Source organism: Crinia signifera, chromosome 7, assembly GCF_055691185.1.
Source record: "Crinia signifera chromosome 7, ASM5569118v1, whole genome shotgun sequence".
Lineage (NCBI taxonomy): Eukaryota > Metazoa > Chordata > Amphibia > Anura > Myobatrachidae > Crinia > Crinia signifera.
Genome location: NC_139223.1, coordinates 35,510,339 through 35,535,645, shown reverse-complemented (window position 1 = coordinate 35,535,645; position 25,307 = coordinate 35,510,339). Strand labels below are relative to the sequence as shown.

Sequence of the window (25,307 nt, the reverse complement as noted above, 5' to 3'; positions counted from 1 at the left end):
GAGGTTAGGGTTAGGCTGCAGGAGGGGAGGTTAGGGTTAGGCTGCAGGAGGGGAGGTTAGGATTAGGCTGCAGGAGGGGAGGGTTAGGGTTAGGCTGCAGGAGAGGAGGGTTAGGGTTAGGCTGCAGGAGAGGAGGGTTAGGGTTAGGCAGCAGGAGGGGAGGTTAGGGTTAGGCAACAGGAGGGGAGGTTACAATTAGGCTGCATGAGGGGAGGTTAGGGTTAGGCTGCAGGAGGGGAGGTTAGGATAAGGCTGCAAGAGGGGAGGTTAGGATTAGGCTGCAGGAGGGGAGGTTAGGGTTAGGCTGCAGGAGGGGAGGTTAGGGTTAGGCTGCAGGAGGGGAGGTTAGGATTAGGCTGCAGGAGGGGAGGTTAGGATTAGGCTGCAGGAGGGGAGGTTAGGGTTAGGCAGCAGGAGGAGAGGTTAGGGTTAGGCAGCAGGAGGGGAGGTTAGGGTTAGGCTGCAGGAGAGGAGGTTAGGATTAGGCTGCAGGAGGGGAGGTTAGGGTTAGGCTGCAGGAGGGGAGGTTAGGGTTAGGCTGCAGGAGGGGAGGTTACAATTAGGCTTCAGCAAGGGAGGGTTAGGATTAGGCTGCAGGAGAGGAGGGTTAGGGTTAGGCAGCAGGAGGGGAGGTTACAATTAGGCTGCAGGAGGGGAGGTTAGGGTTAGGCTGCAGGAGAGGAGGTTAGGGTTAGGCTGCAGGAGAGGAGGGTTAGGGTTAGGCTGCAGGAGGGGAGGTTAGGGTTAGGCAGCAGGAGGGGAGGTTAGGGTTAGGCTGCAGGAGGGGAGGTTAGGGTTAGGCTGCAGGAGGGGAGGTTAGGATTAGGCTGCAGGAGGGGAGGGTTAGGGTTAGGCTGCAGGAGAGGAGGGTTAGGGTTAGGCTGCAGGAGAGTAGGGTTAGGGTTAGGCAGCAGGAGGGGAGGTTAGGGTTAGGCAGCAGGAGGGGAGGTTACAATTAGGCTGCAGGAGGGGAGGTTAGGGTTATGCTGCAGGAGGGGAGGTTAGGGTTAGGCTGCGGGAGGGGAGGTTAGGGTTAGGCTGCAGGAGGGGAGGTTAGGGTTAGGCAGCAGGAGGGGAGGTTAGGCTGCAGGAGGGGAGGTTAGGGTTAGGCTGCGGGAGGGGAGGTTAGGGTTAGGCTGCAGGAGAGGAGGGTTAGGGTTAGGCTGCAGGAGGGGAGGGTTAGGGTTAGGCTGCAGGAGGGGAGGTTAGGGTTAGGCTGCAGGAGGGGAGGTTAGGGTTAGGCTGCAGGAGAGGAGGTTAGGATTAGGCTGCAGGAGGGGAGGTTAGGGTTAGGCTGCAGGAGAGGAGGGTTAGGGTTAGGCTGCAGGAGGGGAGGGTTAGGGTTAGGCTGCAGGAGGGGAGGTTAGGGTTAGGCTGCAGGAGGGGAGGTTAGGGTTAGGCTGCAGGAGAGGAGGTTAGGATTAGGCTGCAGGAGGGGAGGTTAGGGTTAGGCTGCAGGAGGGGAGGTTAGGATTAGGCTGCAGGAGAGGAGGGTTAACCACTAGGGCGAACATTAGATTGTGGGAATAGGCAGTTACGGTTAGGCTGCAGGTGAGGCGGGGTTAGGGCTGGCCTGTGGGATTGAAAGGTTAGAGTTGGGCTGCTGGGGGTATAGTAATGTTTAATATATTTAAAATATGAAAATATTTATAGGTTGAGCTTCCTGTACGTTTATCAGAACACACCCACATCATACAGCCACAACTCCCAACAAGACCTAGGAGGGACAAATGATCTGTTCCAGGTCTTCCCTCTTAATTTATGATTGCCCTCACCTGAAACACTTTTCTTATCAATCAACAAAGGTGACTGCAATCATAAATCAAGAGGGAATTTCTGCAACGGAGCATTTTGTCCCACCTGGTTTAGGTAACAGACAATTTACTGATGGATGTTTGACCGAGGGTCATTTTACCTTCACAGTCAAAATACCGACACGGTCAATATACCGACATTCATTATGCCATCATGTTCAATTGAGCAGCATAGTCAAAATGCAGACATTTAACATGCCGACATGTCGACACAAGTTTTCAAGACATTTTCGACTAAAACAGACTTGTTTATACTTTGCCATCCCAGTGGACCTGGAGGGAGAATATAATAGTGAGCTGTGTGCAACGAGGCACCGTGCCCAAAGCATGACGAGTGCAGTGGTAGACTTAGACGGTGTCCACATCGACCTATGTTGAGATTGACACAAAAAAAATACCATAAAAACACGTCAACATGTTGACATGTCGGCATGTTGGCATGTTAAATGTTTGCATTTTGACTATCGTTCACCATGTCCGCATAATGAATGTCAGTATATTGACCGTGTTGGTAATTTGACTGTCAGTATAATGACTTTCGGTAAAACGTCCGTCGAGAAATCATACTGAACATTATGTATGTAACAACAGTATGATATTTACAAGACCTACGCATTAAATCACCCAGAATCCTCTCTGATTGCCATACCAAGTGGTTGTTCTACAGATGCCATGGTAGGCTGACTGTGTAGTCTTGGTCTCTTCTAACAATCTTTATCTTCTCAGGTGGTGGCCAACCTTTTCTTCAGCCATGCTCAGGTGCTAGCTCAGCAGAAGACAATGATGGGGAAGAGCAGCACAGTGACCCGGAAGTACAAAGCTCAAACAGTGGCTGCCAAGTTTCAGCAATCCCTCCTGGAGCTGGTGGAGAAGATGGAGAGGTAGGGAGATGGAGAGTTGATAGCCAGGAATGAGGTGGGACGCATTGGTTGAGTGTCTGGAACCCTGGTATCTCCAGTCCTCCTTTCTCATTCTGTTTTCCTATTATAGATTTAGTAGGGTCCATGGTAACTTTTCGGTGGTCTATAAACATACTGGTATGGTTCAAGGTCGCCCAATTGGTCAATGCCTTGGATATATCTAGTATATGTAGCCATCCAAACATGCAATAATAGTCATCATGTATATTCTGTCTCCCTACAGGTGCAACCCCTTTTTTGTTCGATGTATTAAACCCAACAGCAAGAAGGTAAATTATATTAAATACATGTTTGACTTGGGCTGATTCTGAATTGCACGCAATCCGTACTCCCCCACAGCGCACGCTTTGCAATCGGGTGTGACCGTATCAGAAATGTGGCAGAAAAGTGATGGGCGTTCCTAAGCGGTGACTGGAAATGGCTAGAAACAGAGGTGTAACTCTGGGAGGCAATGGAGTAATCTGCCGCTGGGCTCCTTCTCCAAATGGGGCACCTCTCCTCTCCTGCGAGTTTGAATCAATTAAAAGCCGTTGATATTGCTTCTGTGTCTGACTCCACCTCCTAGAAGAACAATATACGTCACACTCTCTTTATTCTATACATAATATTTGCAAGTGTCACACCCTGACCTGTTCCACTAGGACAAACTTACACCACTTGCTAGAAATGAAGCATTCCATCTATAAACCATCCAGTGGGCGTGTCATGGGAGTGTCAGGGGCATGTCAGTGCTGCACACCCTCACACACAACCACAGGTAGGGGAGGACATGGTCAGACAGAGAAACTGCATCTACCATAGAGCTGGTACAAGGGCCATTGGGACAACCAATGATGGTGTCTAAGGATGCACAAATGCCTATTGCAGCATGGCTGCTCAGTCCTTGCACGTGTGGCCACATGATTACACACAAGGGGTGGAGTTTGGAGCAGCATTTACATAAAGTCGGCAATGGATGACTGCCAATAGACACTGCTGCTTGCGCTATTGTGTGCAACCTGAATCAGGCCCTAGATGTCTGGAATGTATATACTATTGTTTAACTGAATGCGGTCACAGTCTATACAGATACAACTGCCCTATGTTGTCATTTATAATGAACAAATAATTATACACAGTGTATACATTTGGTGCAATACCATAAGACTAAATAACACATTGTACAGAATTCACCCTGGCATGACATAGACAGAGCCGTGCTGGTCAACCAGCAATCCAGGCAAATACCAGAAGGGACGATGGCTGAATAGGCCAGACCGGCCACACAGAGAACATGGCTGGCCTCCCAACACTTTGCTTCTGTGCGCGCACTCCGTCCCATGGCCGGTATACAGAGAGATGGGGGCGTGCCATGAGGCCAAGCCTGACTCGTGGAATGTCCCAGTGACGTGTCAGGGCCCCAGTCTTTTCCTTGTCATAAAGCTAGCACTCTGGTAACAGATAACAGTAGCTTATGCAGATTTATTAGGCCAGTGGCGGGTTATAATGCAGCAGACAATTGGTTCCTAACTGTCATTTTTTGAAGCCAGTCTGTACCATGACAGTTAGCTGATTGGCTGGGTGCTTTATTAACTTCCACTTTATCACTTCACCAGGCTTAGTACATCTGCCCCTCAATGACTGACAAAATAGGACCCCCTCAGCTATACGTGTATAGCAAATGCAAGTACTGTACAATATCAAGCATGTCAGGCTGTGACAGCGTAGGGGAACATACATATGAAGCAGCCTGTATTGCAGATACTACACTAGGGCTGCCCTGGTACTGATGTATTATGTTTCCAGGAACCTTCCATGTTTGAACAAGACATCGTAAGCAGTCAGCTCAAATACTCTGGCATTCTGGAGACCATCCGAATTCGGAAGGAGGGGTTTCCTGTTCGGATCCCTTTCCACATCTTCCTCAGCAGGTAAGAGAACGCGAGTGATCGGCTGCGCATGACTACGGATCGTAGCACGCATGCACGAGCCCATTTCGTCCGTCAGGGCGGCGGGCAGCACTGACGTTCGCTAGGCTGCAAGTATACACAACTTTGCGAATCAGGCCCATAGTTTTACCCATTTGCTAACAAAATGTGCTCTGCGATCAGGTCTGAATAAGGCCCTATCTGCCTTATGTTACCTTCCGTTCTGGCCTGTTACCCTCCAACTTTATACCTCCCTTTCTTCTGCAATACAATACTTCTTCATCAGGCAGCCAATCCTTGTTTAACATCGACTTTCAGGGTCCAATACTAACAGACGAGGAACTCGCCAAAAAGTAAAAAAAAAAAATTATTTTTTTCTGTTTAATGTCAGACATAGCAAGTACTGGTTCCGAAAATACCTTGTGGAACCTGGTCACTCGTCAGCACTTATAAGGATTGATAGGGGCATCTATGCAGTATAAGGTACACTTATCATTATCAGAGAGTCTCACCATCTGCCTGACCTCTCATCTCCAGGTATCGCTGTGTCATGGACCTTGGGCGCAATATCCGCCCAGATGGGAATATCTGCGTCACTGTGCTGAGGAAGCTGTGCCCGGCTGCCATCCCTACCATGTACTGCATCGGAGTGAGCAAGGTGACTCGCGCAACTGGGAATATGCCTGTTCTAGGCACCCATTAATGGTATTATGGCGGGGTAGACAAAAGGGCTGGAGTGCTGTCAGACTACACCAGAGTGCAGCAGAGCCGGCCTAAGGCATAGGCAACTAGACAATTGCCTAGGGCATTTGGAATGCCTAGGGGCATCCAGAGCCGGCCCTAGGCATAGGCAAACTAGGCAAATGTCTGGGTCATTTGGAATGCCTAGGGGCACCAGCAGCTTCTGCTGATTAACATGATATGCAGCATGCCTATATTCTGTGTGTGAGTGAGGCTGTATTTGCATATGAAATAGTGCATTCATGGAAATCACTGTAACATAGCATTCCGTATGCAGGTACAGTCACAGTCGCACACAGAATATAGGCATGCCACATATCATTTTAATCATCGGAAACTCCTTGTGTGTCCCGGTCATAACAATGCAAATAAGATAAATTTTCCGCAAAAAAGGCACCAACGTTAGCAGAACTGGCCAGGAGCTGCATGGCCTATTGAGGCAAGATGTATGAGGAAACATCTGTATCCAAGCAGAGGGAGAGGTCACAGTGTTAGCGGCTGTGCGAGTGCTGTCTGCAGGTGGGTTGGTTGTGCAATAGTGTTCGGCATATGTGTGAGGGGCATTATGTGTGTCATGTATAAATGCATTAATAATGTGCGACATGTGTAACAGGCGTTATGTGTGTCATATGTATAAGGGCATTAATAATGTGTGACATATGTGTAACAGGCATTATGTGTGTCATGTGTATAAAGGCATTAATAATATGCAACATATGTTTAATGGGCATTATGTGTGTCATGTGTATAAGGGCATTAATAATGTGCAACATATGTGTAAGGGGCATTATATGTGTCATTATGTGTATAAGGGTATTAATAATGTGCAACTTATGTGTAAGGGGCATTATGTGTGTCATTATGTGTATGAAGGGCATTAATAAAGGTTGGCATAATGTGTAAGGGGAATTATGTTTATAAGGACATTAATAATGTGTGTCATGTGTAAGGGGCATTGGGCATTACTGTGTGGTATTATCAGGGGTGCCGAGAGAAAGAGGTAGGGCGTACAAATTACCAAGGCCAAAGTCTGATGGAAGGGCTGAGTGGGGGCCCCGGGCCCCCTCCCCTTAAGTGACAGTAGCAGCTGCAGCTCTTCTCCTCTGCCCAGCACACACTGCTTTGGGCTGGGTTGCAGTGTGGCCATGGAGGTGCTTAAAATACAATATTTTCTCAGGATTTTTTTCTAAGGGTATAATGTGAATAATGTGAGGAGTAATAAAAAAGATTTGAGATGACCTGCGCTATACACAAAGGGTGCAGCCCTAACACAAACAATAGTCACCAAACTATCGCAATATCAATGCACACAAACCAAACAATCGGATAAGGCGCTCCCACTTGGGATACAGGAATGATGTGAAAGTTCCTTTTCTTTCCTTCTTTTTCTTCTTTCTGATTTTAGGGTAATCCTTTTATATACCTCAAAGAAAGCACAAAGAAAAAACACTCCTCATAGTGTAAACCATCTGACAGAAATGTATAAAATATTTCCTCTTTTTCTGTAGATGTTAGACCGTACCATAAAAGAGCCTTCACTTAGGCCACAAGATGTCTCGCATATATAGATCAGGTATCCGTAATTCAATCAATCGAAATCTTCACAATCTCAGGTGTACCTCGGATTAAGAATTAAATGCTCCACATAGGGCGCGATGAATCACCTGGGAGCACACCCAGCCGGAGGATTCTCCCGGGGTTGCTCCGAAGAAGATAGAGGACGCAGCAAGTGGAGACCAAGGACTGCAGGCACCGCGGAGTGAGTGAGGCTGTACCTGCATATGAAATAGTGTATTCATGGAAATCACTGTAACATAGCATTCTGTATGCAGATACAGCCACAGTTGCACACAGAATATAGGCATGCCACATATCATTTTAATCATTGGAAGCTCCTTGTGTGTGCTGGTCATAACAATGCAAATAAGATGAATTTTCTGCAAAAAAGGCACCCAACGTTAGCAGAAATGGCTAGGAGCTGCATGGCCTATTGAGTCAAGATGTATGAGGAAACATCTGTATCCAAGCAGAGGCAGAGGTCACAGTGTTAGCGGCTGTGTGAGTGCTAAGAACTAGAATATCGAAATGCCAGAATCGTATATGGTGCTATGCAGCCCTAATGTTACAGCTCCCACAAGTGTGAGTGTGAGTGCTGTCTGCGGGTGGGTTGGTTGTGCAATAGTGTTCGGCATATGTGTAAGGGGCATTATGTGTGTCATGTATAAATACATTAAAAATGTGCGACATTTTTATGCCCTGAATGTCGACGCAGACATGGACACTGTAACGTTGCACCGCGTCCCCTCGCATGGCACACAGCGCTCATCATGTTTTGGACACGGTGCCTCGCTATGCCTGGCACACTATTTTATTCTGCCACCACGCCCTAGTGAATGGTAGGGCATGTTATACTGTCAGAATATGCCAGCTCAAAAAAAGTGAAAAACCACATGTCGACCTTTTGACAGTTGACAATGTCGACCTAATGCATGTGTCGACCTAACCCCATTTGGACCGTGTGGTGTATCCTGTATAAAGGGCATTACTGTGTCCTGCAGTGTGAATAAGGAGCAATACAGAGTGGTGTAATATGAATATGGAGCAATACGGTGTGGTGCAATGGGTCAGGGACAGAACAAGTAACAGTGCTAGGGGGCACCAACCAAAATCTTGCCTAGGGCATCAGATTAGCTAGGCGCGGCCCTGTCTATGGGTGGAGCTGGGTTTATTCTGCCGATACTGACTTCCTTCTCCCCTCTCTATGACCTCTTGAGCTCTTTATGAAGGAGAATCTCTACCAACAACTGGAGAGCAAACGAGACCAGCTGATGAACAGGGCAGCTGTGACTCTGCAGCGCTACAGCCGCGGCTTCCTCACACGCAAACGCTTCAGGACGCTGCGATACCGGATTATCCAGCTGCAGGCACTAGCACGGGGCTACTTGGCCAGGTACCAGGACCGTATGAGATCTTAGTTATACTACTTCAGTAGTGGCCTTGTGCTTCTATATAGTCTTTTAATATGCTTATAATTTACATTATTATCCTGCATAAAGTCTAGTAAATCATTTGTTAATAGATGGTGGTAGTCTGATGCCCTTGTTTCATTATCAGTTATCTCTGAGTTACCATGATATAGAAGAGTAGGAACCAGCGGAAATGTGGAAGGGTGTGGCCAGCCTCCAGAGGGTGTGACCAGCCTCCAAAATGGGAGGCCAGCCACCAGAGGGTGTGGCCAGCCTCCAGAGGGGTGTGGCTAGCCACCACAGAGGTTCGGCTAACCATTACTGAATACATGATTTGAGTCTTTTTATAAATCTATATCAAATAATTAATGTATGATAATGTACCAGATAATACAACATAGTCCTGTGCAGTATAATGTAACATATGTATATTGTATAATTCAAGTGCCAAGGTAATCTATTGGTGCTGCCTGCAATCAGCAGGAAACATATAGTGATTGTTGGAGGGAGGGAGGAGGGCCCCAAACCGATACCTTACCTAGGGCCCCATGAGGTCTAAATCCGCCTCTGCTACAGTTGAGCCATGTCATTCGTTCCCACTTTTTCTATCACTTGCAGACAGAGGTTTCACAACTGGAGGAAGAGTATGATGAAGGTCCGAGCTGTGGTCCATATGTACGTAAATCGGAGACGGTACCTGAGGGTAAGGTGGCATATTATTATTACAGTACTGGCATTGATTTGCTTTTAATGGGCAGGATGTTCTAAGGGAAAAATGAGGGGGTTTTATCGCATTTTCAAATGTACTAAGACCCGGCCACCACGGTTTCGCCGCCCAGGGTATCGCCATCTTTGGGTGGCGATACCCTACAGAAGCCTATGGGCTTCTTATTGCCGGCTGCTGCAACCCGCTGACCCCCGCCGCAGATGCCAACCCCCCCTTCCCCTGGCTTACCTTCCTCCAGGTCCTCCTGGACCCAGAAGGTAAACTCCTCCTCACCCTAGCAACGGCTGGAGGTCCTTCCGGCTGCAGGGGGGAGGAGGAGGCACCGGGGACAACCTGCTTTTGGTTCCCGGCGTGGGGGGAGTGCGGAGAGCCCAGGGAGGTGATGGAGACTCCCCGCACACCACCTCACAGGTATTGCGTGGAGCCTCCATCAATGCATTGCGATGTTGATCGCATATGTTAGTACATATATGATCAACATCGGTGCGATGGGCGGCAATGTATTTTAATACATGCCACCCCATATGACTTGTACATCACAGAACTTGTATAACTTCCCTGGGGACCTCTTCTGAGGCCCTGGCAAATCTAACATTAATAGAGCATCCTCGTAAAAAGCTTAATAACTATATACAACATACATACCTAGTAACCTTACAGTACCTAGAAATCCCCCCACAACTGAGACAACCGGAGAACCGCCCCCCTCATGGCGTATACCATCTTAGCTCCGCCTTCTCTCATACAACTGAGAATTGTAGCATTATGCAGTAAGGGGCGGGGCCTAATGACACTTTTTACCCGACTTCGCACCCAACCGCCACATTAAGGGATAACTATGTTACTTAAGGGTAACCATTTTTGGGCTACATGCCCTAATGAATATAATATATCAAACTATTTGTGTGCAATTTGTATACGGCAGCCTATCCCCTGTCAGCTATGTGCAATCATAAATATACAGTACAAATATAGGAGTCAAATCTGCATGCAGTCCTATTATCACATTAGCATTTGTGATAAAATAATAATACTTTGACCTTAGATAATAAACAAATGACTTGCGTTTGGTTTACACATACTGGAACTGATTCTGGTTCACTCGCAAGAGCAAATTCTCTCTCTAATGGACAAAACCATGCTGCACTGCAAGATGGCCTAATTTTTGTTTGGCCTAATTGAGACCTGGCTAAGTATCCCGTTCTAATGTGGAAATGTTGCATCTATTATAGCAGGCATGTCCAAACTACGGCCCTCCAGATGTTGTGAAACTACAAGTCCCATCATGCCTTGCCACAGTTTTGCTATTAGGGAATGCTAAAACTATTGCAAAGCATGCTGGGATGTGTAGTTTCACAACATCTGGAGGGCCAACGTTGGACATGCCTGTATTAAAGCATTTAAAGAGACTTAGCACAAACTTTTGATATGCAGTATAAAGAATTGGTTTATTGTTAATTACCGCCAACAGGGGTGCAGTTGTTTTGCATATTTCCACAGAGTACATTATAACTTAAGATACATATAGAATTTAGTCGGATGAGTACAATTATGAATATTTAAGGGGACGGCGCAACAATTTTCAATTTTGCATAAGGAATCATTATGAGACCTATGTATGAAATCATTTGTAACTATCCCTTACTCTCTATTTAAGGGAATCTCATTGCACCCAGCCTACAAGCGATCCATTGCGCTGGGAAGCCATCAGGGGCGCGAATAGATCCTGGTGTGCAACAGCAGATCCCTCTACTCTGTTTTCACTCACCAATTTGTGATCCCAAAATTGTTGTACCCATACCCAAGTCCGTTCACTGCCCCAGAGGCACACGGCGGGGTTTTAAGGGACAACGGGGGAGATCAATGGTGAGCTTTTTTCCCCAATTTCCCTATAGCTAATCCATTCCTGCCGTGTAGTAAAATTAGAACTTCTGGAAAATATATGATTCCACTAATAATTATTGTGGGACCCCAATAGTGATCACCATCTATATCCAAAAGATCTTTGCATAAGAAATTTTAAACTTGTATTTAATGTTTGGTACTTGTTTCCTAGCACGGCGCCCATCGCATCGTATACCATAACACTTAATAAGGTATACGATGGTATGCGATATTGTACAATAAAATATTGCATCACATCGTATGCCATACAATGGGATACAATTTTTGATTGTACCAGCACCCTGATGGGTCCTTACAATGTTAAATGGCCCCCCATTGTCAACGCCACCCCCAGGATCAATGCCAACCTGAAGCGTGGCGAGCGGTGGTGGTACGTGTCATCCAACCTTTTCATACCCCCACTATCCACGTTGGCGTGGAGTTGATTTTAGATAGTGTGGCGTGCGCAGCGAGCCCCATGTGGGGGGATGCAGTTTAAATCCCAGCAGTCGGGATCCCGGCGTACAGAATCCTGATGCCGGAATCCTGAACGCCGAAATCCCGAACGCCGAACGCCGAAATCCCGAAACTTTCTCCCCCTGTGGGTGTCCACGACACCCTCGGAGGGAGAACAAATTAGTGTGCCGAGCGTAGCGAGGCACCGGGCCCGCTGCGTGGCAAGCGCAGCGAGCCCGCAAGGGGGGCGATCCACGTCCCCCCCTTGTCGGGATTTCGGCGTTCGGGATTTTGAACGCCGGGATCCCGACCGCCGGGATTTAAACTGCATCCCCCCACGCGGGGCTCGCTGCGCACCCCACGCTTCGGGCTCGGTGGCTCGCTGTGCTCGCCACACTATTTACAATTAACTCCACATCGGGGGCGCCGCGCTAGGAAACACGTACCAATGTAATTGTTGTTTATGTTGTTTTTATGTAATTTCGTTTCAGTTTATATCACTTTGCACATTCATTCATCTGGGATTTTACGTCTGCACTGCAGGTGGGGCAGATGTAACATGTGCAGAGAGAGTAAAGCCCCGTACCCACGGGGGAGATATATTGCCGAGCGATATATCGCTCAGTGTCCTGTTTGCATCAGCGACCAGAGATGGTCGCTGATCAGGGGCGGGCTGGGCCGGGGGGCAGGGTGCCACATGCCCCCCAGGCCGGTAATACTGTGTGCACGCTGGGCCGCGATGTGCTTTTCGCATACGCTGCCGTCCGCGGCCGTCACGCTGCAGCTGATCCATTCCCCGGCTTCCTGGCCGCACAAATGGAAGGCGACGGCCTCTCCAAAAATGGCGCCGCCTTATAGGAGACAGACACTAGAGGTACTACCATACCTCTAGTGTCGGTCAGAATAGAACAGCGCGGCCAGCGCTACCCGGAAGTGCGGATTCGGGTAGCGCTGGCGCTCTATTTAAATGATAGAACCCCTTGGCGATGAGCATGTTCCCTGGCTCCCCCTGGCAAAAAATCCCCATGACAACAAGAATAAAACACCTGGAGAGAAGCATGTAACCCCTGGCAACAAGTGATATACTTCTGACAATGCACATGTAGGTAAGCAGCAGTTATATGGTATAATATGTAATTGGCTTTATTATATTTAATGGGCATTACAGTATTGGCATTATGTGTAATGGGCTTTATAGCATGTGGCATTATGTTTTATGGGCATTACGTTGTTGGTATTATGTGTAATGGGCATTACGGTGATGGCATTATGTGTAATGGGCATTATGGTGTTGGCATTATGTGTAGTGGGCATTACCGTGTGTGGCATTATGTTTAATTAGCATTACAATGATGGCTTTATGTGAAATAGGCATTTTGGTGTTGGCATTATGTGTAGTGGGCATTACGGTGTGTGACATTATGTGTAATGGGCATTACAGTGTAAATGTTTGCAGCGCGCCTTCGGCGCGTACTTTACCCATTTCTGTTGTATTTGTGTGTGTGTGTGTGGGGAAGGATTGTTTAATCCTTGCTGCATACTAGAGGGCAGAGGGTAGGGTGGTGAAATTATGGCGATGGTGATGGGCCACTTGCTTGTTTTGCCCCCCAGGCTGAAAGTTGCCAGCCAGCCCCTGTCGCTGATGAAAAAGGAACCTCTGCCGGGGGGAGCCCGGCAGTGGAAATCAGCTGGTCACAGGAGCATGTTCCTGCGACCAGCGATCACTACGGGGGAGAAAACTGGAGCGCGCACCCGCCGATATATCGCCGGTGCACACTCACATCGCGGGCAATATGGTCGCTCAGCGACCATATTGCCGCGATATTAGACAAAATCGCCCCCGTGTGTACACAGCCTTAGATTTGGGTGTTATTTTGTTTCTGTGCAGGGTAAATACTGGCTGCTTTATTTTTACACTGCGATTTAGATATCAGTTTGAAGTACACAGCCCACCCAAATCTAACACATGTTACATCTGCCCCACCTGCAGTGCACAGGGATATGCCCATTAGAGAGAGAATTTGCTTTTGCGAGTGAACCAGAATCAGGCCCACTATGTACATGGTTATTGTGAGATTACCGTAACCACTCATCCTTTATGAAACGATAGAATGACACTGAGTATGACTGTGTTTATAGGGTAGGAGCAGGCAGTCTACAATATCTAGCTCCTATTTTGTGTATTCAGTTGCAGCACAAGTCCCCTGTATGTAGTTCTACCACACAAGATGACAGGATGATAAATGCACTGAGGAAAGGGAAGGGTGACTGCATGTTAGCTTATGTGATGTCACTGCCTCAGTCCCTTTTTCATCGAACGCCTATAAATAAGTATGACCTTACCTGGGCCGGACCTGTCCACACCCAGCGGTGCAGTCACAGGCATCTGGCAGAGAGCAGGGAAGGACGGAATGAAGAGTGTACGCTTTGCTCCAGATGTGCCGGGGCCCAGAGTGAGTCATACGGGACTATTAGGGTTGTGGGCAAATGCTGCAGGGCTGGTAGGTTTGTGTGGTACACAGAGAAAGGGATATAAATATATACACTATTAGGGCGAGATGTACTAAGCCTTGAAAAGTGATAAAATGGAGAGTGATAAACCAACCAATCAGCTACTACCCGTCATTTTTCAAACACAGCCTGAGACATGGCAGTTAGGATCTGATTGGCTGGTAGTTTATCACTGTCCATTTGATCAATTTTCAAGCTTAGTACATCTGTCCCTGTGTGTGGTGCAGGGACTGTCTTTGTGTGTGTGTGTGTGTGTGTGTGTTCCTCACTTTGAGAACTGTTCCCTATGTTTGCAGATGAAGGCCGAGGCACGCAGACTGGCTGAGGAAGAGCGCCAGAAAGCTGAACAGGTGAGTGCTGCAATCTGACTGTGCCTTACTGCCGCGATACTATTGGTGGGGTCTATCGTCCAATCATTTAATGGCACGTGATATCTCAGGCACGTGCAAAACATTGTTATGGAGGAGCGTCTATGTACGTCACACTATGTGGATCTAGTTGCACTTGCAGCTCTGTGGGGGAGATGTACGGTGAGCAGTTATGGGGGAGAAGTGGTATCATTGCACATTATGTGCACTGATACCGCTTCTCCCCCATGTACGAAGGGGCCAGTACTACCTAAAAGATGGCATGCGGATATGCAAACCTATTTGACACCTGCAGCTATCGATTTAGACAATTACAGATGGCGATGTCTATCCCCCGCAGTAAAGACAGCACTGTCCGTGACCGCTCTCGGTGACCAATTTTTTTGACCAATTTAGTTCATTTTGGTCCTTCTGAACGATACTGGTCAAAATACACCGATGACCAATTTCCCTTGAACCCAGTGTCCTGGATGAAAGATGTTGATGAAAGATGTTGACGAAAGACAAACGATCTAACTACAGTCAATAGTTTATTTTTAAAAGATATCTAAATTGAGTGAACAACCTTGATGAACAACTGGCGGGTACGCACATCATCATTCGTAGTTCGTCACATACACACTGAAAGATATTTTAACCAATATCGTTCAGAAGGGCCAAAACGAACGAAATTGCTCAAAGAAATTGTTAACAAAAATTTCTATAGTGTGAATGCGCCTTTACAACTAACTGTTGTTAGAGAGACAGGATACTCAGGAGCAGCAGCCATTCAGCCCATAACTGTCATTTTTCAAGACTAGATGGTTGCAGGACAGTTGGGAGCTGATTGGCTGCTGCGTTAGCTTATTACATTCCACTTTATCACTTCTCCAGACTTACTACATGATGTTGTTGCCGCTTGGCCAGACTGATCACAAAACATGTTCCTCCTTCATCTCCAGGAGCTGACCAAGAGAGAGGTGTTTAATGTGACTAATCTGGAGATCCCAGCAGAGCTGGCCGGCCTCCTCCGCACCGCAACAGGTAAACGGGTCCACCGGCGTCATTGGTGAGATTTATTGCTGCATGGACAGAGATAAAGTACTAACCAATCAGCTCCTTGCTGTCATTTTTCAAACACATCCTGTAAAATGAGTCAGATGCGGATTGGTTGGTACTTTATCTCTCTCCAGGATTTGCCTATATAGAGCAATACATTTATTTATTTTACTAAATTAATTCATAAAGTACTTAATAATCCATTTTAAGTGATAATGCAACACAGTGTGATGTCACTGGTTCCTAGACAGTGGATAGGCCTCATCCTCATGAACATTGGTTCAGCTCACAAAATGGCTGCCTCCAATGTATGTAAAGGATGGATTCAGCGCCATAGAAGCTATATCGATACTATTAGAATTCCACCTCTTACCATCGTTTAATCCTTCGTTCTGCTCTTTTCTTCCCTCAGCTCAGAAGAACCTCATGCTAGAGTGTATCACTCCCGCTCACTCCCCCAGGGTGCAGGCTGACGTCCAGCTCACACTCCCCCTCGACATCAACAACTACCCCATGTTCAAATATGTGCGGGTTTTCTTCAGGGTAAGAGGAAGGGTCACATGACCTATGGTCCTGTAGTAGTACATGCAGGGCAGCCGAGAGGAATGCTGGCCCTGGTAAAATTTAGGGGCGTGGTCTAAGTGTTGGGGTGTGGCCTAAGTGTGGGCACCTCCCCCGCACTTAGGTCACACCTCTAAAATGTTTAGAGGAGGGTGAAAGAAATAACAGAATCTATCGCTTGCCAGTGGACTCCGTATGGGTTGTGGGAAAAGAATGCCACTATATTCCAGTATGGTAGCCCTTATTCTGGTGGTTCTACTGGATCTTCTCCATCGCTTTGTTCCAGTTGACTTTATTTTGTAGACTAAGCTAAATCTCACTGTTACTACTGCTCTATATACACAGAACACTATACACTATGGTGCGATTCTAATTGGTTCACCAGGCAACAGTAATTTGCTGTTTAGCAAGCCTTGTAATGTCGCCCGCCAGCTGTGTGATTGCTCGCCCCCCACTTCCCAGCGAATATACCCCCCCCCCCGCACTGCGAATGGACACAGATGGGGTAGAAATGAGCAAGTAACAGCAGGTTAGGATGACAAATTGCTGGGCTTGGTGAAGAAATGGACCTTGGGAGCCCGTTTGAAGTTTTGTAGAGAGGTGCAGAGTCTGAGGGAGAGAGGTGGAGAGTTCCAGAGGTAGGGAGCAGCATGTAAAAAGTCTTGGAGGTAGGAGTGGGAGGAAGTAATCAGTAGGCAGGAGAAGTGGTGTACATTAGCAGAGCAAAGAGCATGGACAGGAGTGTAGAGGGCGATGTGGTCAGAGATGTACATGGGAGAGTAGTGGGTGAGAGCTTAATAAGTTTGAATTGGATTCTATAAGGGAAGCCAGTGAAGGGCTTGTAGAAGAGGGGAGGTGGATGTAGTGCGTTTGGTGAGGAAGATGAGCTGGTTTGCAGCACCGAGTATAGATTGAAGTAGCGAGAGACATAGCAGGAGATTATGGTAGTTTAGTCTGGAGATAACCAGTGAGTGGACAAGGGTCTTGGTAGAATCCTGGGTGAGAAAGGATCGTATCCTGATCCTTTTGAGATTAAAATGGCAGGTTTGTCAGAGGTGCTGAATGTGTGGTTTGAAGGAGTGGGAGGAGTCAAGGATTACTCTAAGACAGTGCACTTGGGGGCTAGAGGAAATAGTAGTGCCAGTAACAGTTAACGATATTATGGGAGGTGAGATTGTGCAGGAAGAATCCAAAGCTCTTCATGGTATCTACCAAACATACATGTTCTTCATGGTACTCCAATGTTTGAACCATAATGTTCTGCTACTGTATCTATCAAATGTATACATGTGCAAGTTGTGTATATTCAGCAAAAAGCTGCACTAGATAGTCATCTGGTACTGAAGAACTAGGTCATTACCTTGGTAGAAGTTCCCATGATACTTATTTTCCAAGTTCTGTTTGTACTTGTATGTACGGCACCAGCCAAAATTAGGCGAATGTATTACAAAGTATCAACCGGAGGATTCATGATGGTCACAAGTGTCCCCTCTTCTGCAGGAGCCCCTATTTGGGATGTTGACAATGACACTTGGATCTTCTCTACTTCCTGTGGAAGACGAGCTAAAGCCACAAGCCATTACTTCCTTCAAACTAGTAAGCGTCCATATCTAAAGGTCACTGACCTCCTCTTACTGCATAATTCTGGTGTTCGCATTTCCGTCTTCCCTCCCGATAATCCAGGTGCTGAGGTTCATGGGTGACCCGTTCCTTGATGAAGCCCAGGAGATCTTGTTTGGAAACTACATCATCCAGAAGGGGCTATCCAACATGGGGCTGAGGGATGAGATCTTGGCTCAAATTGCCAATCAGGTGTGGCAGAATACAAACCCAAACAACGAGGAGCGTGGCTGGTACCTCCTGGCATCCTGTCTCAGCAGCTTTGCCCCCTCCGCAAACCTGGACAAATATCTTCTCAAGTAAGATGCTTGGCATCAATGTCTGTTAATGTTAATCGATGTCTTAGTGACACCTTGCAACATGATTGGTGAACGTATAATTTAACTACTATGAACCAATTAGAATATAGTGTAAATTCTTGATCTGGAAACTTTTTTTTTCCCAGGTATGTGTCGGACTTTGCCTATAATGGGTATAAATCGGTATGCCAGCATAAGCTTATCCTGGCAATACAGAAAGCTCAGCAGGGCTCTGAGACTGCCAGGACCTTTCCGCCCTGCCTACTGGAGTGGACAGCAAACCGGGAGAGGGCAAATATGGCTATGGACATTCATTGCTTTGATGGTACGTGAGCAATATAATACATGAACAGTGTGTGTGAACACATATAACTGTATAAACAGCTATGACCTCTATGCTGAAATATGTCAGCCTATGACATCATTAGCCATGGAATAGTAGCAACCAATCAATCACCTATTAAGCTTGTAAAATGACAGAAGCTTATTGGTTGGGGTACATTATCTCTGCACTTTATCTCTCTCCGGTGTGTGATACATCTGCCCCATAGTTATTTGACCTTAAACAGATATTACTCTGTTCACCGTTCCAGCTTTCACCTAATTCCAGTTGCATTCAGAGTTCCAGAATAGTAAGGTAGTCAGTGTTTGGAGGCTTCAACATGATCCAGTTTTGGGGCAAGTGTAGTCTGCTGTACAGAACATGTGACTGTGGTCAGGAATGTGCAGAAACAGATCATTGTTCTGCGGGTCTGTAGAGAGGTTGGTAAGCAACAAACAATCTTACAGTCATTATCATGGCAGCCCTGCGGTTTCCAAATGTGGTTCTCAAGGCTTCCCTACAGTCCAGGATTTTGGTACATGCCTGCTTGTGCACAGATGGTATCAATTTGTCAGAGGTGCCTAAGCAAGGATATCCTTAAAACCCAGACTGTTGGGGTGCCTTGAGGACCGTGTTTGGGAATCACTGTGCTTTGCTGCTTTAAAGAGACTTAGCACAACCAGAAATAAGATCCTACACCCTCTTGCAGAACCGGAGCAGTAAATTGCATCTGCATCCTAAAAACAGATGAGCAAATGTAATAAGCCTGTAGAAGAGATAAAATCGAAGGTGATAAAGAACCAGCCAGCCAGCTCCCAACTATCATTTTTCAAACCCCGCATGTAGCTTAACAGTTAGGAGCTGATTGGCTGGTGCGTTATCACCTTCTATTTTATCTCTTCTCCAGGCTCAATACATCTGCCCCAGTATGTGGCGGGGCTTATAGTATTGTATAGGACTAGACTCAAGGGCGAACTGTGAGTTGCATTCAATGTAGAACATCTGTCGGTAATCTAAGCCCTAGGTGAACAGAAGCCAAGATGCAGAAGACTCAAAACCAGTGGCGGAACAATAGCTCAGCAGACCCCGCGAGCGCGGGGAGGCACTGAGTAAGTGTGGGCGCTGGGGGCTGATGCGAGGCACTGCTGCCGGGACCAACCCTGCCCCTCTATTTGCTGCCGCCGCTGCCGGGAGCCACAGATCTACTTGTCTGCGCTCCCGGCTCTCCTCCTGGCTGGCTCCTGCTAATGAAAAATAGCCCACACAAAATGTCCGCCCCCTTACAGCAGACACTTTTTGAGGATGCTAGAGGAGGCTTTATTTTACCGGAGGAGGGGGAGGCAGGCTTTATCTTACCGTGTGGGGGGGGGGGGGGGGGGATTTCCGGCGGGGGCACTCATTTTATAGTTACGCCACTGCTCAGAACCACATGTACTGTAATTGCTGTAAGTTGCGTGTATAGGCCATGTCGCATGAGGTTTGCAAATAAAACGCGCGGTCCCTCGCATATTGCGTGCAAATCTGCGCCTTATGCTTCACAATAAGTTGAATGACCCAAAATCAGTGACTTGTAGATGTTATTGATCTTCGCTGCTCTTTTCCTGTCTGTCTAGGTACAAGTATTTTATGTCCCATCCATTCATGGACAGATGGAGAGGAGATAGCAGGGGATGTCCTCAGACACAGGTAGGAATTCTAAACATCAGCCATGTTTTATGGATTTACATTTGTATAGGCAGTGAGTTCATGCAGAGACCTCCGCACAAAGGCCCTTATTCTAATTTACACGCTTCCCTGTATGTTGAGCGACTGCGCATAAACTTTTATGCGCATGTGCAGCCACTTGGTGCGAGTGGACACGGCAAACCGTTTTTTTTCCATCCCGTTTGCACTTAGCAGCGCAGATGGGGGCGTGGGGCAGCCGCGAGGCCATGGGAACGCCCAGTATTTCATGGACGTCCCCATTAAAACTCTGGGCGTTACCATGAAAGTGAGCTGTAGAAATCATTTGGCGACCATCAAATCATTTCCTCCCGGCATGTAGGCTGCAAATGGATGTGTCTATTCGCGCCCGAAAACGGGGATGTGGCTCATTTGCATAAGCCGCACCCCTCATTTGCATAAGCCACACCCCCTTTTCCTGCAGCCAGAAAGTTGGGAGGTATGAAACAGCCATTAGCATATTTGCTGGGAAACTCGCTGTGCGTGTGGGGGGGGAGATGGTAATGCAGGTGGCGTTTGGTTGGTCGAATTTCGAAGCTTTGCAAATCATCCAGAATAACATCCAAGTCATACAGTCATTTGTATTGTGGTCAGGGGCTGGCTGGCAACTTTTAGCCTTGGGGGCAAGTCCAGAGCGCTGGCCCATACCACCCCCCCCCCCCCCCAACTATCCTGAAGACGGAATGCTTGTGCGCGCCGGAGGCGCGCTGAAAAATTAGCCGTGTGGCCTATCATAAGGGGGCGTGACCTGTACCGTGATTGTATTGTGTACCTGCAGATTGCACATTGTGATGCTAATTACACCTTATGCCGCACACCTTGATGCCCATTACACCCCATACTGTGATGGCAATTACCCAATGCTCCCCACACCATAATGCCAATTACGCCCCATACCATGATGCCCATTAGACCGCACAATGTGATGTCCACAGTGCCAGATATGCCCCCACAGTGCCAGAGACACATGCCCCCACAGTGCCAGAGACACATGTGCCCCCCACAGTGCCAGATATTCCCCCACAGTGCCAGAGACACATATGCCCCCACAGTGCCAGAGACACATATGCCCCCACAGTGCCAGATATTCCCCCACAGTGCCAGAGACACATATGCCCCCACAGTGCCAGAGACACATATGCCCCCACAGTGCCAGATATGCCCCCACAGTGCCAGAGACACATATGCCCCCACAGTGCCAGAGACACCTATGCGCCCACAGTGCCAGATACACAAATGCCCCCACAGTGCCAGATATTCCCCCACAGTGCCAAATACACATATGCCCCCCACAGTGCCAGAGACACATATGCCCCCACAGTGCCAGACATTCCCCCACATTGCCAAATACACATATGCCCCCACAGTGCACTGAGGTTACTGGCAAAATATTCAAAGATTATTTCTCTTGTAGTGCAAATCAGATATATTTACCACTCCCAGGAGTAATTTATATTCTCCAATACGTCAAAGCTCTTCCGGCAATTTACACTGGAACCAGGTCTGCAAGCATCTGCCGCGCATGAGGGGATCGGGTGCTGAAGTGCTGGCCGGCAGAATGTCAGTGAGCAGAGAATGACTGACGAAAAATCCCTGGAGACACGCAGGCGGGGAAACGTGTCCTCCTGCGCGCTGCTGGCCATGGCAGCCAGAACACGGCCGCGGCTACATAAAAATGGCCGCCGGCCTCCTGCACTGAGGACATCGGTGCAGGGGGCCGGCGGCCATTTTCCTGTAGCCGCGGCAGTGTTCTGGAAGCTGCGGCCAGCGCAGGAGGGCTGGAGGAGGTGGTGATCCAGCGCAGCCCGCAGCCAGTGAATGGGTAAGCGGCCCGGGGGGCACATGGCACCCTGCCCCCCGGCCCAGCCCACCCCTGATTGTGGTCAGAAGGCAAGGGTGCTGGACAGGTTCCCGACAGTCGGGATCCCGACAGTCGTTTACCTGACGTCGGGATCCCAACTGTCAAAACGCTGATAGCCGGGTGCCCGACGGCCACCCGCTATTTTCCCTCGTGGGGGGTTCACGACCCCCATAGAGGGAGAATAGAATAGGTGGTGGCAGCGTGGTGAGCGCAGCGAGCCCGCAAGGGGCTTTTTTGCGCTCGCCATGCTGTCTGACTCCGGGCAGTCGGGATCCCGACGTTGGGATAATGACTGTCAGGATCCCGACTGTCGGAGTCCCGTACCACACCCAGTAGCAATGTGTCATCCTTGCTCCACTGCTCTACATAGATGGCAAAGTACATACCGCCATCTAGAGGCTTCCTGGAGGTACTGCACACAGTTGGATACTCCATGGAAAAAGAGGCATTATTGTCTTATTACATTATTCTCCAGCATTCAGTACTATCAAAGGGTATATATATATATATATATATATATATATATATATATATATATTAGAGATGCTCTGGCTATGAGATCGAGATGAGTGAATATATGTTAATGACATGACAGTTAGGGGCTGATTTGCAGGTTCTTTATCTCTGTCCAAGGCTTAGCAAATAGATCCCAAAGTATCAGCCAATCAGCTCCTAACTGTTATGTTATAGGTTTTGTCTGTAAGGTGACATTTATGAGCTAATTGGCTGGTACTTTCTCTCTCTCTACTTTATCCCTTTACATTGTACATCTCCCCCACATTGAGCATAGTTGACAGGTGCCCGATAATACACTGCATTTCGTGGGTGTTATTTTCAGGATTTCTGATAAAATCTCTGTGGCCTCTCTCCTTAGGGGGGTGAGTGAGGGCTGGAGGGGCTGGTCAGTGTCTATAAAGACTGGCGTCCATTGGTCGGAACTGGCCGGCCATGATTATGTCCTGGATCTGATCTCCGATGTGGAGTTGCCCAGAGAGTTCCCAAAACAGAAAACTTATTTCATCACGTCAGAAGGAGCACAGGAGAGCGCTGAACGCCGCAGTGCGTAGGTATCTTACTCCATCCAAACCGACCTCAGGGACCGGTGTATTAGGACTGATGAAGTGATAAAGTGGAAGGTGATAGCGCAGCAGCCAATCAGCTCCTACCAGTAAGTTACAGACTGGGTTTGAAAAAGGACAGTTATAAGCTGATTGGCTGCTGCATATCACCTGACACTTTATCACTTCACCAGGCTTAATACATCTGCCCCTCAGTGTGGGAGACAATGCAGACACCCGTTATGGTTGCTATGATACCTCCTGGTTACAGCATCTCTGTTCCATCCTGTTTTTATTCATAGAGTATTTGGGAATGGGTCTGACTTGGAGGAGGAGGTCCCACCGCCACCAATGATGAAAGCCCCTTCTTTACCAAATCAGGGTGTCCCAGACTCAGAAGGGTATTGCAGCCATGGTAAGTGTAGAAGCTGACCGCCTTTACTAATCTGATGGAACAAGTGATCTGTATGGCAAAGACTATTATATTATTGTCCAATGGGAGACTTTGTACAACTTTTTATTATTTAGCTGTTACGTTGTTTCCCTGTGGTTTTCACCAAGGCCTATATCATCTTAGCAGTGTTTCATTTTTGGAGGTCTTGGATACGACACAACTAAGGTCCAACCTGTGCCATGGATACAGCTGTTACCTTACAGCAGGCATGTCCAAACTTAGCCCTCTAGCTGTTGGGAAACTACACATCCCAGCATGCCTTGCCATAGTTTTAGCATTCCATAATAGCAAAACTGTGGCAAGGCATGATGGGAGTTGTAGTTTCACAACAGCTGGAGGGCCATAGTTTGGACATGTCTGCCTTACAGCATTTATGTGTCATGTCCAAGAGCAATGCAAAAAAACTGTTCCTGGATGATAAATCGGTCTTGGTTAAAAACAGGCAGAAGAGGAAACCAGTTTGTTTAGTACATATTGCAGTGCAGGGGGGTATGTACTATTCTAGCCAATCATTTAGCTCATAGATGCTGCTGTGTGGAAGTAACTGACATCTTACTACAGCACTGACTGACAGGCGATCCGTCAATGTGTCTTCTGCCAGCAGAATCGGATACCTTCAGTGAGCCCCCTTCTCAGAAAGGCATGGATCATTACCTGGACAGCCTGTTTGACCCTGTACTGTCCTACGGGAATGGGGTAAGAAAATAATTTTACCTTTTCACATTGGTAAAATCTGGTATTATTATTATTGTTTATTTATAAGGTGCCACAAGGGTTCCGCAGCACCTAATAATACATAAATGAGCAAGAAATAATGAATTACAGTACAAAGCACATTAGGACAAGTACATGGTAAGTAATGACAGTTGCATCAAGGGACAGGACACTAAGGTAATTATTGGGGTGGCAGAGATGTATAAAAGCACAAGGGAGAGAGGGCCCTGCTTGTGAGAATTTACATTATGACATCCTTACATCACTACATACTGGTATTGTCCAGTTTGGATGTGAGATTTGCACCTTCTCTCAGTTTTTTAAGGTACAAAGGCTTATTCTAAGTAGGACGCAAGTGGTAATGCGGAGGTTGCAGTGGGCTTCAGCTTACGGTGCATGCACCAAAGAGATAAATCTGTGCTTGCCCTGAAAGCACACGATTTTCATCCTCACATCCACGCATGCGGTTGCAGTCTAAGTAGAGACTGGGAAGGCAGCGACGAACCATTGAGGGGGCAGCGGCACGGATTTGCGGTCCGGACAATGACTGGGGGGGATGGGGCTAGGCACGGCGGCTATACAACCCAAATAATAGCCCGACACGCGATACAACCCAAAAAAATAGCCAGACAATATCGATGCACCCACAAAATATTGTGGGCACATCACAAGGAGCCACCTGGCGAGCAGGGCGGCTTTGCTTTGTGCTCAATTTTTGCAAAACAGCAAATCATACCGAATTAGTCCCAGAGTGCGCTAGGGATGTTTCTGGGCGGTGACCGCGGATCTCACGGAACTGATCCATTTCATGAGAGTGTCACCATCACGTCAGTGCACATTAGCGGCGCGCGGGTGGAAGTGGGACGTCTGTTGCGCACTGACCTCTCACACCCAGGGTAAATCCAGTTACTGTTAGTGGTAGCTATGGGCATAAGAACAGTGGGGCAAGATACGCCGCCACAAGCAGTCACATGTATTTTTAGATTCTGGCAATAGCACAATGGGAAGCAGACAGACGCGGCCAGACTAACGCTGTGTCTGCACATAGGTTTCATCAGGTTCTGGTCAATGGATTGGCAGTGGCTAATTAATCGGTCAAAAGGTCAACCCAATCTAGTCGACATGTTCAAAAGGTTTTTGGATTTTTGAACATAATGGGTGAAATTTAATAGGATGAGAGATTCAGAAAGTGAGAAATTTGGTAAGAAATCTCCAGGTTTTTTTTAAAGCGGCAATCATTTACACTGCAAAATCAAACTGGTTTTGCAGTGTAAATGATTGCCGCTTTAAAAAAATTGGAGATTTCTTACCAAATCTCTCACTTTCGGAATCTCTCACCCTATTAAATTTCCCCCAATGTTTTT

General features: G+C 47.5%; 1 protein-coding gene across 1 annotated transcript in view; it reads left to right on the top strand.

Moving 5' to 3' along the window:
* MYO15A (myosin XVA) overlaps window positions 1-25,307 on the top strand; it is a 140,949-nt gene that overhangs the window by 43,071 nt on the left and 72,571 nt on the right. Inside the window, exons 17-32 of the mRNA XM_083154966.1 lie at window positions 2,541-2,695; window positions 2,958-3,003; window positions 4,520-4,644; window positions 5,179-5,299; window positions 8,157-8,332; window positions 8,967-9,051; window positions 14,223-14,276; window positions 15,236-15,325; window positions 15,753-15,875; window positions 17,394-17,489; window positions 17,577-17,812; window positions 17,959-18,137; window positions 19,748-19,820; window positions 22,592-22,780; window positions 23,078-23,190; window positions 23,834-23,925. Coding sequence (XP_083011092.1) covers window positions 2,541-2,695; window positions 2,958-3,003; window positions 4,520-4,644; window positions 5,179-5,299; window positions 8,157-8,332; window positions 8,967-9,051; window positions 14,223-14,276; window positions 15,236-15,325; window positions 15,753-15,875; window positions 17,394-17,489; window positions 17,577-17,812; window positions 17,959-18,137; window positions 19,748-19,820; window positions 22,592-22,780; window positions 23,078-23,190; window positions 23,834-23,925 — 1,953 coding nt within the window. The remainder of the gene's footprint in view (window positions 1-2,540; window positions 2,696-2,957; window positions 3,004-4,519; window positions 4,645-5,178; window positions 5,300-8,156; window positions 8,333-8,966; window positions 9,052-14,222; window positions 14,277-15,235; window positions 15,326-15,752; window positions 15,876-17,393; window positions 17,490-17,576; window positions 17,813-17,958; window positions 18,138-19,747; window positions 19,821-22,591; window positions 22,781-23,077; window positions 23,191-23,833; window positions 23,926-25,307) is intronic.